The sequence below is a fragment of the Lactuca sativa genome, chromosome 4 (genome assembly GCF_002870075.4).
Source record: "Lactuca sativa cultivar Salinas chromosome 4, Lsat_Salinas_v11, whole genome shotgun sequence".
Taxonomy (NCBI): Eukaryota; Viridiplantae; Streptophyta; class Magnoliopsida; order Asterales; family Asteraceae; genus Lactuca; species Lactuca sativa.
Window position 1 is genome coordinate 272,817,063 of NC_056626.2, and position 17,544 is coordinate 272,834,606.

The 17,544-nt window shown below is 37.1% G+C and overlaps 1 protein-coding gene across 1 annotated transcript; it reads left to right on the plus strand.

Annotated features, from left to right (window-relative positions):
* The first annotated feature begins 9,893 nt into the window (after positions 1 to 9,893).
* LOC111904710 (uncharacterized) lies at positions 9,894 to 11,899 on the plus strand. The gene is made up of 4 exons (XM_023900438.1): positions 9,894 to 10,393; positions 10,471 to 10,611; positions 10,738 to 11,160; positions 11,437 to 11,899. The coding sequence occupies exons 1-4, from the start codon at positions 9,894 to 9,896 to the stop codon at positions 11,897 to 11,899; spliced, it is 1,527 nt and encodes a 508-aa protein (XP_023756206.1).
* Positions 11,900 to 17,544: the final 5,645 nt, after the last annotated feature.

Sequence of the window (17,544 nt, forward strand, 5' to 3'; positions counted from 1 at the left end):
AGTTGAGTAATATTGGAATATAAACGTTTAGCAATTAAACAAAAAACATTTCGTTGTTTTAACAATTTCAAATTGTCTCTCTGCAAATAAATGTTTTCGTCTTTAACTTTAACTAATTCCGACTCTTTTAACTCAATCCACATTCGCCGCTCCTCACTCTTCGACGCCACCCTGCTTAATTGATCAGTCAGGTTAGAATTGGTGACTCGAGTTTGAGTTAAGCTACTATCTAAATGAGAAATTCTTGTATTAACATTTTTTAGTTCTTTCTCATATGAGGATGGTGGTACTTTAGATGAAATAAAAACAGATTGTACCTTCTTTATCAGTTCATCAAGCTCATTGAACTGCTGGCTGAGTGGTTTGGCCGTAAAGCACATATCCTCCTGTACCTTCGGTCCATCGCTTCCTCCATCGGTATTGTATCCCCTCATTTGAGATACGTCAGTCACCATGAAGCATTTTCCACCAATGCTTTCCTCCTTAGCCACATAAGCCTTTCCATGAGTAGGCTTCCTCACTTCTTCGTCTTCTGAGTCAGTATACCAAACTTCTGTGCTACCGAACTCATCGTCATTAACCGAACCCTGCACAATAAGAGCATTAATAGAAGGGTTAGCGGTAGACTTCTTCTTTCTCAACTCATCCAATCTCTTCTACAACACGACTTCCTCATCATTTCCATCGTCCTTTTCAGCCATCTTCTTAAGAACACAGTCCTTAGCATAGTGGTTCTTGCCACCACAGTAGAAATAGCTTACTCCGGAATCTCCATCTGCCTTCGGTTCCTTCTTGGGCTCCTCAGCCTTCGGTTCATTGTTCACCTTTTCAGAGCTGTAACTCCCCTGCCAGTTTCGTTTTTTGTTGCTGGGGAATCTCTTCTTTATGAACCTCTTAGGATTGGATACCATCATGGCATAATCCTCAGTCGTGAGGTCATATTCCTCCAAGTTGAGCTCTTCATCCTCCATCACAACTTTACTTTTAGATAGGAGGGCCAACGAACCAAGACTAGAAACAACGTTCTTCTCTTGAACCACAATCTTCTCTTGGGACTTTAGAATACCCACCAGTTTCGCCAAAGAGTATGATTTAAACTGCTCATGGGCTTTGACTGTGGAAACCATTGCTCTCCATTCTGATCTCAGTCCGTTTAAGAAAGTAACCTTCTGTTCGATGAGCTTCCTTTCAATGTCGTGTTTGATCATCTTGCTGAGAAGATGATTGAAGCGATCAAACGTCTGAGTCACCGTTTCTTCGGCCCCTTGCCTGAATTCTCCAAACTCAGATAGAAGCAAGGTTTGAATAGAATGTTCAAGATCTTCGTCTGTGGAATACAGTTCGCGAAGTCTATCCCATACTTCCTTTGCCGTAGTACATGAGCTGACCAGTCTGAATGTGTCGGACTGAAGGGCGAATCTGATCAACCTTAGAGCTTTAATATTGCACTGGAATTTGTCTTTTTCATCTTGTGCAATATCCTTCACGTCCTTAAGCAGATCGTTGTACTCTTTTTGCGTCTTAATGATTGTGGATGTTGCAGAATGAGAAAACAGTCCATTGATGATGGCTTCCCAGATGAGATAGCCATTGTCCTCCGATCCAATCACGTAATCTTCAAAATGATGCGCCCATACTTCATAGTCATGGGTGTACAAGTTTGGAATCTTTGTCGTCGAACCGATGCTGTTGGAAATATTAATAGGGTTTGATTGCGTTGCGTCCATTATGATCGTAAAAACCTGTTCAAAGATCAGACTTGTAATAAAGTAGATTAGGGCAAAACAATAAATATTAAGATACGTCAATTAAGATGACGGCTCAATAAATATCACTGATTGCGGAAAACCATAATGGAAATCTTTTTCACATAAAAAATGTGTATCGATTACACAGTCTCCTGCTCTGATACCAATTGATGGGATTAAAACAACTTTTAATCTATAAAGATCGATTAGATCTTGAACAAGTGTATGAATATAAAACAACAAGAACGCAATGATAAGTACAAAACAGCTTGAATCAAACGTGTCGAATGATTAAATAAAATCCTCAGAAGAGCTCGATTAAGAACATCAACTGTAGAGGATTAGAAGATTACAAGAACGATTTTAAAGAAAAATATTATACTCTGGATGAATCGCTATATCGATAATCTCAGCAATCTTAACCTAATATGCATGCAAGCATTTAACTTATATACAATACATAAAAGGCTCACGGTTGTACAGGCCCAAACCGGAGAATACAAGGCTAAACTAACGAGCCCAAAAGACGCAACATCAAAACTATCTTCAGCCCAACAGTTTTGAAAGAAAGCTTGTATAAGTATGAATATGTTTGTATGTAATTGTAAACATTTGAAAACCCTAGAAAATCCCATATTTCCTACTAGTATAAAAAGTAATCTTCTACCAAGACCTAACTGTTTTGAAGGTAGTCTTCTACCAAGACCCGACTATTTTGAAAGTAGCCTTCTACCAAGACCCGACTGTTTTGAAAGTAGTCTTCTACCAAGACCTGACTGTTTTGAAAGTAGTCTTCTACCAAGACCCGACTATTTTGAAAGTAGCCTTCTACCAAGACCCAACTGTTTTGAAAGTAGCCTTCTACCAAGACCCAATCTGTACGACCATTATTGTTCAAATCTAACTTACCTCATCGATTATGTGAATATGACACATAGTAAAGGTATTAATAATATAAAAACTGGAGTTTTATATCCTTTTGTAATTGTCGTAAGTACTGTAGTATTTGTAATAAGTCACCACTTTTGTACTATTTTGCCTTAATTGAGGGTTAAGGCATAATGTAATGGCTAGATCCCAGGCTAATCGCTCCCCTGTCAAGAGATTTTGGGACCCACACGCGACCCCTGCATGATTGCAAGTCGCAAACATCCACATTACTATAATCATGTATACCCAATATAACTATCACAATGCATTAGTGATTCATTGGTATAGTTAGATCCTGAAATCGTTCCATGCTATAGCACCTTGTTATGTCTGTTCTATTATCGTATATTGTAATCGTATTCATGTAAGCGTATCTATGTAACCATAATCATGTAAGCTTATTCATGTAAGCGTATCTATGTAAACGTATTCATGTAAGCGTATCTATGTAAGCATATCTATGTAAACGTATTCATGTAAGCGTATCTATGTAAGCGTATTCATGTAACATGTAATGTATTAGTATAGACTCATGAATGAACTGAATCTTGTGTGATTCCTTGTACTTGGAATGGTAAGTAGTATCTCCTAACTATACCTATAATAGTTACTAATAATGTACGTGTATAACCAAAAGTATGCCTTTTCTACCCAAAGGTACTGAACTGACTGAAGGAACTTTTATGTCTATATATGTATACATGATATATAAATAATATTTAGATGACGTTTGGACGACTAACCGAATACCCTAAAACCACATCCAAACGAGGAAAAGGAAATAAAGTGAGCTAGCCTTCCTAAGTCTTTTAAACATTACTTATATAACTATACATATATGGGCATGCAATTGATAATATAAAAGCATAAAAGAAGTTTTGTAAAACCTTTGAAAAGGTTAATAACTAATAAAAGATTGACTTGGTGTCTGTCACACCCCCAAACCAGAACGGCGGAAACGTTCGGGGGCGGATGACTTCATGTGGTAGCGTAACAAATGAAGACATAGTAAAGAAATCAATATAACCATCATATATATAATTGAAAGTTTATATTGTTAAAAGGTACATGTTCAAAACCAATTACAATATGATGTCAAAATATGAATTTAAACTGGCGCCGCAGCGTCCCTTCTTCAAAAGCTGTTTGTTACCTGTAATTACTGAATCCCTGGGACATACAAGTAGTTTTGAAAGAGTAGATCAGCATTTAAGCTGGTGAGTTTCATAAGTATTAAATGACAATGTTTGTATGAAATGAAATGTTTTGTTTTTGTTTGTTTGTTCCTAGAAAATCCCATATTTTCTATTAGCATAAATGTAGCCTTCTATCAAGACCAATGTTTGTTTCTAGAAAATGTATGTACGTAGAAAATTTCCAATACGTTTGGAAAACCTCGTAAATCAATGTATTTTTAATACTCCATGTGAGCTTTATAACCATGCTATTGACTCGGATTGCCTATACACAACGTTCTTCAGGCATTGGAATGTTCTAACGTTTGTCACCCCAAATGGTGTACTGTAGCTAACAGTCAGGGCGCGGGGTTGTCAAGCCCGTATAGATCTATACAGAAACACCAGGCTCCCCATCCAAGGGATTCTAGTATATATTACAGGACTTGAAATGTGTACTCGAACGTACGTGAAGTTACTGTCTCACAAAACTTAGTATAAAAACAGATTTACGTGTTAAAATGTTCGTTTGTTCTTGTATGTGAACGTGAATTCTTGAAAATAGTGTTTCTAGTATGTAAAAGTTAGTAATGTTCTCGTAAAACTATACCTATTATAGTTTTCTAAAAGTGTGTCTCGTTTGTTTAGAAATCCCTAGAAAATGAATCACTTGTTATGGAAGTATAAATTTTTATAGTGTCTAAGTTAGACACATATACATGTAGTCTAAGCAGAGTGTTTGATTTATACATATATAACAACATTTTTCATTTCAAAAGATATAATGTTATTGTGATATATTTTGCATACGAAAGTTTTCCTATAAAGGTTATAAATCACATATGATTCTATTGATAAAAAGTGTAAAGTGAAACTTTATATATAACACACGATAATAATCGTGTGTTTTACTTGTATTCCCCCCCCCCCTTGAAAGCATATAAAAGCATTTATAGAATATTTAAAAGGTTAATTAAGGGGTATGAACTCACGTGAAAGATCGGAAAAAGGCGAGATGAAAACCGAGCATAACTTCGACTCGAGAAAGCGGATTATCTCGGGATTCTCAGGAATCTCGGGAGCACAAACGACCTTCGGGACTTGAGCAAAGTGACCGGGGCTTCGGGTTAGCACGGGCACAGAAAACGAGGCAAGAACGCAAGAAAGATGGGAGAAATGGAGCGCTTTCTTCGGAACCCTTGCATCCCTTTTATAGGGGCTGGGAACCGCCTCCGTACGCTGGGCGTACTCATGCGTCACGCATGAGCGCATCCTCGACTGCTTCGGACTCCGGATGGGACTAGACATAGGCTCGCATAGGGCGCGACGTGGACGATCCGAGGCCTAGGCCTCGAGTATGCTGGGCGTAACTCGGCCTGATCTGATGACTCCTCCTTCGGATAATACCAAGGTTTATTAATAAAATTTATATATTAATTATTTAATAAACTTCAATAAGTCATATCTTCTTCATACGAACTCCGTTTTCGATGTTCTTTATATCCACGCGAAGGTGAGACTACGCTGTACAACATTCGTTTAGATTCCGTCGGCAAATTTTGAAATTATTTTTATTATTTATTTTTAAAAGGTCGCGGTAAGAAAATTTCGTTAGAAATTCATAACTTCTTTATCTGACGTCTGATTTTTCCAGACTTTTTACTGTTGAAATACCATTGTCGAGACCTTCGATTCTTGTTTAGATCATTCCGACCAAAAGTCGCTCGATCTCCGATTCAAGTTTTTAGCTGTCTTTCACTAAGCCGAAATTGGGAAAATCATAACTTCATTATACGAAGTCAGATTTGGGCGGTCTTTTTACGTACGATCACGGTTTAATGACATCAAACATAATAGGTAATTATTTAGAGACTTTTTGGACTTTTTATTTTTGAAGTTAATTTCATTATCTCAAAAGTGGTTACAATACTTGACTTTTTAGGTCGTTACATAGAGTTGAAATATCGGGTTGTCACAGTGTCAGTTTATAAAATGGTTTGAAAGTATTTTGTTTGATAAGCCAGTTTAAGTATAAGGAAAACCTTTGTTTGAAACACAGTTGTAACAGAGTTTAAAGGAAACATACAGTGTGTAAGACAGTTTAAATAAAGAGTTTTAAACATATAAAAATGTTTAAGAAAGTCATTTGAAGAAGTCTGTTTGGTAAAATAGTTAACGTATAGTAAATCCATTTGCATGCTAGTTATTAATCACATGTGATTGATATAATGACTAGCATGATTCAACTTGTATCCCCCCATAAAGAATTTATAAAAATTTAGAAACATTTAAAAGGTTAATTAAGGGGTATGAACTCACCTGCAGTGAGTGGATCGGTAGGAAGTGTCAGACAAGTGCTTGGTGTCAAGTGAAGACTTATACACACACAATGATTCTAATAACATATAAATACATATGTATATATATAATTAGTGATTATAACACTAATTAAACATGTATAAACATCCTAATGTGAGGAAAACACTTTGGTCAAAGTGTTAGGAGGCTATCGGGTTGCAAGAAAGGAGTGCAAGGCCTTATAAGGGAGTTTATGGTCAATGGACCATACCTTTTGGAGTTTACGGCCCAGGGGAGTTTACTCCTGGCCAAAAACTCTCAATTGGGTCACCAAATGAGGCTTAAAACTATTATGACTTAAGTGGTTAAGTGTTCCAAGTCTTAAACAAGAGGTTGGGTGGGTTTAAGGTCCAAGAATGGCCTTGTATGGTGTTTACGGCCTGGGAACCACTTCCCCATGAGTTTATGGCCGTAAACTCATGGTATGAAGTACCATTTCATATATTGAAGTCCCTAGTTCAATGGTGTAAGCTAAGTTCCAAGGCTTACTAAGGTGTTAGGGTGTCATTTGCACCCTTAAAAGGGGTTTACGGCCCAAGAACATGTCTTGGCCGTAAACTCCTTGAATCATGTGTTTCCTTATGTTTTCTAAGCCCTAAACATGTTAAACCTAGTGTACGATGAGTTAGAACATGAGTACTTACGATCTAGGAGCTCGAATGGTCAGTTTTGGCCAAGAACACTAGTGTGTGTTCTTGGTGAAACTTGAAGATCTACAAAATGGAATGATTTCACAGATGAAATCATGTAAGATTACTTGTTCATGCAAGTTATCAACTAGTTAGGACATTAAACTTACGAGATTTGAAGATCGGGGACGAAGATCGGGATGATACTTGAGAGGATTTCAGCCAAAGGAAAGGGGGAGGAATGAACAAATGACCAACTTATCATCATATAAGCAAGAGTTTACGGCCCACATGGAGTTTTTGGCCGTAAACTCCCATGTGTTGGCCGTGAACTCCTTGCAGGGGTGTTTAAGGTCATTTCTTTTAGCTATGACTTCAACCAATAAACCCCGGCACTTATTCCTTAAGTGTACAAGGCTTAGAACGCTCAAATAAACTCCTAATTGAGTTTGAATTTCAATGAAGTGTTAGACAAAAATGGATGGAAATTTCGGGTTGTCACAGTATGTGTATGCTATGTATGATTTCATGCATGTATGTGGGATTTTATGTGTTTTTGTGCTGAATATGTAAGCAAAAAGGGAAGAAATCTCGAGATCTATGTCATAAGAAGGAAAACAAACATGATCTAAGCTATATTACAGTAACAAGTCAAGAATATTAACTTATAAGATTGTGATAAACATATTTTAGCATCAAACCCATTTTTGGGCTTAAATTGTCAAATATACAAAAGTTGGGTTAAAAGTTGCCAATCATGTTTTCTTAATGGTCAAAAGAGTCAAAACAGTTAAAATAGTTGTTTTTTTTATGAACATGATGATCTTCAAGGGACTTAAAATGTAAATATTAGCTTAATGGGCTCAATATTTGGCTTTTCGGCCTAATAAGCCCAAAATTGCAAAAATATGACATTTAAAAGGGCTGAAGTGGTAAAATCTTCAAAACAGGGGATAAAAAGTGTAACAAAACTATTTCAAGGGTTAAAGATGGTTTTCATTTCAAAAAAGGATTGAAAATGTAAAGTTTTTGGATTTTGGGATAAAAGTGTTAAAATTGCAAATAGTTGGGCTTTAACAGGAAAATACTTTTTTGGAAGGGCTGAAACTGTTAACAAAATAATTTTTGAGTTAAAAATATCATTTCAACAAATCTATGATGAAAAAGTGTCAAGAAAATGTTTTAAGAGCTCAAAATGACTTTTCTCGTATATAAAGGACTAAAATTATTATTTTATAAAAAGAATAGGGGCTGAAAAGGTCAAACCATATATTTTAAACCAATTATTTTATTTATAGAATATTGAGTCAAAAATACCAATCTACGGCTTACAAAAATCGAAAGACAAATACACGTATAACTCCAAATACCATTATAAACAAATTGATCAGTCTCGAGTCGATACAAAACAACAATCGTTAAATCGAACTCTCTAGTAGATATGCGATAGCTAAGACAAGTAAACATTCGACTCTTGGGCTTGAGAGTTTCAAATCATGCTTGTTGGACCTTGCAAGTCCATTAACATGATCTTTGGGCCCAAGGGATAATGATTATATGCTATTGGGCCTTCTATGACCCAATTCCATGTAAAGGGACCTTAAATGGCTTTTTATGTGCTATTGGGCCCTAGTGATCCATTAGTATTGTCATAAGGTCAAAGTAATCAAATGCGAGATGGGCCAACGTGTCTTTCGCATCCCCGATAGCCTAAAATAAGTCACGGATGTAGCAGGACTTCGTACTCCTCTTCTCCTCGTTTGTTAGGCTTATGAGTAATCAAAGTAAACAAATTCAGGTTATTAATCAATGGTAAACAAGGTTGTTTGGATTAAGTGAGCGATAACGGGCGACGCCTCTAAGGATCGTTTGAAAACTGTAGTTATAACTAGTCATTATTAATGCATGGCTATAACAACTCGCAACACTTAGTTAATCCAACACCACCTGAATAATCAAGGAAGAGTAATAAAAAATCATTCATTGCGGCGGTATCACTATTTGAGAAATAACTGTATTTTATGTTTTTGGAAAACATCGTGTGTTTCTGGGGAAGTTCAACATTGTGTACTTGTACGGTTAATACAAAGTTTTTCAATTATACATGTGTTGAAATCATCATGCATATATTTACGGATCTTCACACCTTTTTATAAACAATGGTCTTTTCAGAAAATATCGGATTTTCTGGGTTTTACAAACTACACAAATCATTTTATCACAACATTGCTTATGAACTCACCAACATTCCATATGTTGACAATATTTCAAAATAACTTGTATTCTCAGGTAACAGGTAGGCCGAGGAAAAGTACCAAGTATGTTAGTGTGTTTTGTTTTTGAAAACTATCAAAAAATTTATGTATGGATTTGTAACGTTAAAACAATGTACTTGATGTGAACAATTCCAGTTGTAATATATTGATGCATGGTGATGTTTATGTTATGATTCATGTATATTCATTGTGATGATATTCAATTTAAGTCACGCGAGCCCTCAGACGTTTCCACCGTCTGGTTCGGGGGTGTGACACAATGGTTACCAATGAAGCGAACGAGTTGATCCCAACAAGAGCAGTAACCGGGTGGCGCGTTTGTATTGACTATCGAAAACTTAATGATGATACATGCAAGGATCATTTTACACTACCATTTTATCGATCAAATGCTCGAGAGGTTATCCGGTCATCTTTACTATTGTTTCCTTGATAGTTTCTTGGGTTACTTTCAAATCCCAATTGACCCACAAGATCAAGAGAATACCACTTTTACATGCCCAAGTGGAACATTCGCTTATAGACACATGCCTTTTGGGTTATGAAATGCACCAACTACTTTCCAAAGGTGCATGAAGGTATCTTTCACTACATGATCGAGAAATTTATGGAGGTTTTTATGGATGACTTCTCGGTTTTGGGTCATCTTTTGAAGATTGTTTGTCCAACTTGGATCTAATGCTAACGAGATATGAGAAGACCAACCTTGTCCTTAATTAGGAAAAGTGCCATTTTATGGTGAAGGAAGGAATTGTGCTAGGACACAAAGTCTCAAGGATGGGGATTGAGGTGGATAGAGCAAAGGTTGACACTATAGCCAAATTACCACCTCCAACAAATGTAAAAGGGGTGAGAATCTTTCTAGGCCATGTGGGATTTTATCGACGTTTCATTAAAGACTTTTCAAAGATCACAAGGCCCTTGACTCAACTTCTTTTGAAGGATGCCCCATTTGAATTTTCTAAAGAAAGTCTTGATGCATTTCACTTGTTGAAGGAAAAGTTAACTATTACACCTATTATGATAGCCCCAAATTGGAGTCTACCTTTTGAGCTAATGTGTGATTCTAGTGACTATGCGGTGGGAGCTGTTTTGGGACAAAGAATTGACAAGCTTTTTCAGCCGATCTACTATGCAAGCAAGACCTTGAACCCAACACAAGAGAACTACAATACTACCGAGAAGGAGCTATTAGCAGTGGTTTACGCATTCGATAAATTACGTCCATATTTGGTTTTGTCAAAAACAATAGTTTTTACCGACCATTCTGCCCTTAAGTATCTTTTTTCTAAGATGCTAAACCAAGATTGATACATTGGGTTTTGCTGTTACAATAATTTGACATTGAAATAAGAGATAAAAATGGGATGGAAAACGTGGCTGTTGATCATTTATCGAGATTGGAGAACCCGGACTTGGAGGAGTTAGAAGAAAACAAGATTGGAGATGAATTTCCCGAAGAATATCTATTGGTTATAGCAGGAGAGATACCATGGTATGCGGATATGGCTAACTACTTAGCAAGTGAGTACATTCTAAACGACTTGACCCGCCAACAAAAGAAGAAATTATTTTCAAAGATTAAGTATTAATTTTGGGATGAGCCATAACTTTTTTGTAGCTTTGTTGATGGTAAGATAAGAAGATGTGTATTCGGGAAGGAAAGTCGGGAAATATTGAAGCATTGTCATAGCGGGCCCACTAGAGGACATCATGGAGCGCAATATACGACTAAAAAGGTTTTTGATACGGGTTTTTACTGGCCTACTATTTTTAAGGATGCTACTAAATTTGTCAAGGAATGCGATTCATGTCAAAGGTCGGGAAACATTTCATCACGAAACGAGATGCCCAAAAATAGCATTCAAGTTTGTGAGATATTTGATATTTGGGGGATTGACTTCATGGGACCTTTCCCAATGTCAAAGGGTAATAAATACATATCGGTGGCTATCGATTATGTATCCAAGTGGGAAGAAGCACAAGCATTACCCACGAACGATGCTCGAGTGGTGGTACGTTTCCTTAAAAAGTTATTTTCAAGGTTTGTAGTTCCTAAGGCTCTAATTAGTGATCGAGGCACCCACTTCGCAAATGATCGATTGGATAAGGTGTTGAAAAAATATGGTGTCCACCATAGATTTTCAACATCCTATCATCCTCAAACGAGTGGGCAAACTGAAGTTACAAACTGGACATTGAAGAGGACATAAGAAAGATCGGTTGGAAGTAATAAAAAGGAGTGGTCGGACAAGCTTGATGATGCACTTTGGGAATTTCGAACGACTTTCAAAACACCTATTGGAACTACACCATATAGGTTGGTTTATGGGAAGATTTGTCACTTTCCAGTTGAAATAGAGCATAAAGCATTTTGGGCTTTGAAGATATGTAATTTTGAGCTAGCTGAACTTCGTACAAACCGGTTAATGCAAATGAATGCCCTTGAAGAACTTAGAAACGAAGCATATACATTGATTTATAAAGACAAGACTAAGAAATGGCATGATATGAGGCTTAAGAGTAATAAAGACTTTCATGAGGGACAAAAGGTGCTACTTTTCAATTCAAGGTTGAAACTTTTTCCAGGTAAATTACAAACAAGGTGGGACGGGCCATTTGTTGTCAAACAATTTTTCCCACATGGAGCTATTGAGCTTATATCAAGAGACGAAACCCCTTTCAAAGTTAATGGGCATCGAGTGAAGCATTACGAAGAAGGAATGCCAAGTGAAGAAAGAGAGGGTGGAATCATCAAATTCACACGAGCTGAGACAACGTAAAGCGGGAAGGAGTCCGACTTATGACTCCCCAAAAAGAAGCGCTTGCAGGAGGCAACCTGTGGTTTTGAGTTTGCGTTTTCTTTCCTTTCCTTTTATTCACTTTTATTTGTTTTAGTTTTATTAAGGTTTTTATTCTCTCATTCTTCTGATTTGTCTATGAATTCGACATGAGGTATGGCATAAAACGAGTGTGGGGGGTGATTATTTTTCAGAGCTTGAAAATAATTTTTTTAACCCACCACGAGGTGGTGATTTTTCAAAGCCTGTAATTAAGCGAGATAAACCACGACACCACGACGTGGTGATTTTACCACATTGTGGCGACGAAATGACAACAGTTAATTTAGGGTTTTTCATCTAAAGTCAAAACACTTTACACTTTTACTTCGCCCCCATTCTCTCATCGTGCTACCCGCCCCACGAAGAACTCCTCCATCTTTTCAGTAATTTCTTGCAATTCTCCACCAAAAGGTATGATTTTCTAGTGACTTCCTTACTCTTAAACGCTTATATTGGTAGTAATGAGCATATATTTCCTGATTAGAGTACATTTAGGTTCGATTTTGGGAACCTAGGGTTCCGATTTTTGCAAAAATCGGACCAATTTATGGATATTTTGAGCCTTGATTTTGTTACCATTCTACTACATTTTATGCATAGAACAAACCCTAAAATTCACTTGAGTTGATAAGGAGTTGAATCTGGTTCGATTTAATCAATCCCACGAACAATTTGTCGACCACGACGACTCGTCGTGGTCCTCGTCATGGTGGGTTTTTTTTTTGCAGTTTATCTGTTATATCTTAATTGTAATAATGGACCTGGTTCTTTGGTTGTTTCTTTGTGGTTATTTTGCAGAATTGGCTAGCAGGTCTAGGAGAAACCAACCTGGAACTCGACCTGAGTTTCCATGGTACTCTTTCCCTAGGGATGTTGCACCTGCAATTCACTCACGTTGGACTGTTGAGCTTGAAATGATGAAGAAACGAAGAGTGCATGTTCCTATGTTTGTTGACTGGCATTGGATTGGACAAACGGGGTTGATGGATGACATGGATCCTTATCCTGAAAAGCTATTTAATGGAGTTCATGGCTAATTTATGTGCTTGGGGTGGAGACAGATTTTTGAAATTCAAGAGGTGGTTTACAAGGAATTCGTTTATGAGTTTCTCGCAATGGTTTCTTTTGCAAGAAAATATGGGATTTATGTCGATGATAACCTTACATTTTGCCTTAGTGGGGAAAGGTGTTCTCTTAGCCTCACAGACTTTGCACTTAGGACGGGAATTTATCTTCCGTCCGAGGTTCATACAAAATTGTACCAACAGTTCATTGCAGCTTCTATAAGAAATATTGAGTGGTTCAAGGCGGAAGAGCATTGGCATGCGATTTCTAATGGAGTGTATGAAAAAGGGACTGCCCAAGAAAGCGATATCCATTCGCCCATTCACCGCCTGTTGCATCGTCTCATCACTAATACCATCAACGAGCGTCAAAAGGTGGTTAAATGCCCCACTGTTGATGTTTTCTTTTTGTGGGTCCTTACTTCCACTGATACTTATGCTGATTTACCCTTTCATTTGGCTGAATTCCTTACATCTCAAGCAACCAAAGATAGGTGCGGGTCCCCATTTAAATGGTGGGATGTTGATTACCCGACTCGCTCGTTCATTTGGAGTTCTTGAAAAGCGGGAAGCTGTGATGTTGACCGTGGAGCCCCAAAAGCCATTCTTAGTCCTCCTTTATAAGAGGGCAAACATTGTGGTTGATCATGGGGCGGGGACCTTTGGTATTCCTGATGATACCCCCCGCCAGCGGGTTCCGAACCGAGGAATGCAGCGGGGTAGGGAAGCTGGAGAGGACGAACCACCTGTTGTGCATGCAGATGATGAGCTGATTATGGACCCATATAATGTTGCGAGGAGGAGATATGAAGATTACATGTCAACAAGTGCTAATTATACCAATATGTGCATGGATCATTTTATGTTCTAAATGCATGTGCCACACCCGGATCATCTTCCTCCTTCATATCCGCATGTTCCAACTTGGGAGGAATTGTGGCGGGAGCAACAAGGAAGGGCTGGTGGTAGTGGTGGAGGAGCAGAAGAGGAGGAAGATTGACAATTTTTATCCTTTTTCATTTGGTTGCTTTTAGACTTGTGTCTTTATGTTTTTATTTTGTTTGGTTATGTACTTGAACAATTATGTGTTTTGTTGCTTCACAATGTTTCCTACGTATATTACTTTTCTTTGTCTAAATTCCAGGTCCTATTCTAGAGTCCAAGTGAGGGTATATTTGGCAAAAAAAGGTTCGTTATAGAGAAGGTTTAGAGAACGTCGAGAGAAGCGGGATTTGAGAACATTTTCCGGGGGTTTAATTGAGTCATAGAGTGAAGGGTTACGTCCTAGAGCTTTATGTAAGAGATGGTGTCACGTTTAGTTCGTGTAACAGTTTAATTCGACATCAAAATTTGCATTTTTCCGGCCACCGCGACATGGAAATATACAACACGCCGTATTGTTGCAATCTAAAAAACCAAAAAATGTTTTGTTTGGTGCAACACGCCGTGGTGATATCTACCACGACGTGGTGCTTTTCGAGTCAGATTTCAAGTCCTGATCTCGCACTTCCAGTATTCTACATGTTCAAGGGTGGTGTTTTATATATTATAGTCAATTTTCATGGTATGGATGAGCTATTCCCACACCATAGAGTTGTCTTTTCACACATTAATGAAGAACTATCCTGGCTGCCACGACATGGTTGACACTTTCCTTTAACGTGGGGGAGTTTTTCAAAGCATAAGGAGGCTGTCATTTTCTTTTCCACTTCCGTTTTGCACACATTCGAGCCAGCTACAAGTCCTTTCCGTGAGTCGAGTTACATCTTCTATCCCAGGGGAGTCTGTTCCTTTTTCTCCCTCTTTTTAATTTTATATTTTGTACCATGCAATGAGGGCATTGCATGAAATAAGTGTGGGGTAGGGGTTGGTTATATTAGATGAATTAGTATATTAATTTTAGGCATAATTTTACAAATTTTTCTAGGATTTAAATTAAAAAATCTAGATGATGAAAGGCAATTAGGACCCATGCTAGTATTGTATTTGATGATTTTATGAGGACCCAAATGTTTAGTTGAGCCTATATACGTTATAATGCATTTGTGGCCCCCTTTATTCTAATGAAATTATGGGACAAAAACACAACCTCGCTTAGTTTGAGGGATGCAATATGTTTAGCAGCCTGAACCTGAAATGTATCCAGGAAAGCTTAAGTAGTCATTGCACATGAGACTAATGTCTTAACCAATAAAGGTTGAAGTGGAGCACCCTTGCTTATCCATGTAGGATATGAGTGAAAAAAAGTGAGATACATGTTAAATATATATAAAAAAAGAGAATTACAAGAAAATTTGTAAGAATTTTGGAGCAATCAAAGTATCAAGTTTGAAGATTCAAAGATCAAAATTCTGAAGAAATTTCAAAAGTTGAAGATACCCAAAAATCAAACAAAGAAGGTGGTGAATTCAAACAAATCAAAGATCAATTTGTCAAAGAAGTGAAGAATTCCAAATAGCTCCATTGTGGTATCAAAAGTTGTAATTTTCAAGATTATGTATGCTTGGGTTGCTTGACCAAAAATACCTTGAGGTTAGAAAGTTTTCAGGGGATGGATTCAGAGGGTTGCATAAAATGAGCATTGTTCAAAAGAAATGAGCGAGTGTTTATTTGGATTGTGAGTATTTAGGATTAGGGGGGTCCTTAGGAAAAAATTTAGACACAAATACATGCGTTGCGGTCTTGGCATAATGGCTGGGTTCAAGTGGGATTGTCTTATGTGATATTGATATGCTAAAATTTAGTTTTGCTTGGGGGTAAGCAAAAAATAAGTGTGGGGTATTTTGATACGTGCATATTTATACACATATTTATACAACATACATTAATATTTTGATTACTTTTATACCCTTATTAAAACAAAAGATACTTAATTTGCTATAAATCATGTTGTAGGGACCAAAAGACATGCTTGGAGCAAAAAGGAAGCTAGAAGTTGGATTACGGAGGCTGGAAGATGGAAGTTGAACCAAAGCTCTAAGATGAAGAAAAATATGCCCAACACGTCGTGGTGATCTTACCACGGCATGGTGACTTGAAGAATCCCGATCAACTTTGAACACTTGGAGAATACGGGATAAGCACAATGACCACGACGTGGTGAACCCACCACGATGTGGTGCCCTGATTTCTGGAAAAATATAAATAGATCACATAAACCTCCGAACTGGAACTTTTGGCTCTGGAGAATTCGACATTTTTGGAGGAAAAACACTGGAATTAAGGCTTGGAAGCAAGGATCTCATTCACAACCATTGGAAGGAGGAGCATTAAGGCAATTGAACTTACACTTCGATTTTTCTTTAGATTTAGCCATGTCTAACACTTTGAACTTCGTTTTTGTCACTTCATTTGCTAAAATGATAAGCTAAATACTCATGAATTTCGTTTAGCCTAGGATGAGTTGACTATTTGTGGTTGATTTTATGGTTTGGATTTAAATATTTTGTAATTTGTTGATTTAGCTTATTAAAGAACCTCAATTACTTTTGGTAACTACTTTTCTCTACTTATTGTTGAATTTGATTAAGTTAGTATGACCATCTCTCTTAGTTAGATTTGAATCTTATGATCTTGTGATTTGCAAAATTGTAAGACTAGAGTTTTGAATAAAACCTAGGGTTAAGTAGAAAAGTGGGTAAAAGAGTATAAGAGCTAATATATGACGAAAAATCTTATATCAAATTGAATCAATAAACTAAATTGGTCAATTAGTTATAACTCTAATCAATTCGAACTGAACACTAGTGAGCAGGTAAGTTTGTCCGCCTGATCACTGGATAAATAAGCTAGTTTGCTAATGGATTAAATTAGTGAATACTAATTTGGTCATCTTAGGAATCGGTAACAAAAGAAACTATATCCATTTCACTTCCATAAATTAACCATAATAACAACAAATCCGAAGCTGAACGAAAGTCTCTTTCTCACCTTGGTTAATTCATATATGTGTATTGAATTAATGTTTATATCTACGAACTAGTATAGAGAACTACCTACGCTTGTAGGAAAAACCCTAAATGAAATGTTAGGCTCGCAAATGGAAGATTGGAAGGGGTTCACGGCCACCAAGATGGGTTTGCGGCCTTATAGAGTTCACGACCTCATGAGGTGTTCACGGTCCAATGAACCTATGAAGGGTTCACGACCGTGATCCCTTCAAGTTCATGAATATGGTGATGAATCATGAAGAATCAAGGCTAGGATCTAGTAATCTTTCAAGTATAGCAAGTTTTAGGATGAAACACTTACGTTTTTGGAGCTTTAGAGGGTTCACGGTCGAAGCTATTTGAGAGAGAATGGGGATCTTCACGGTTGGGAGGAGGAGAAGTGAGGAGAAAAAGGGGTCACTCTTTTATATATATATATATATATATATATATATATATATATATATATATATATATATATATATATATATATATATATATATATATATATATATATATATATATATATATATATATATATAGGAGGTGGTTCACGGCCGTGAACCTAGTTTGCGGCCATGAACACCTTGTG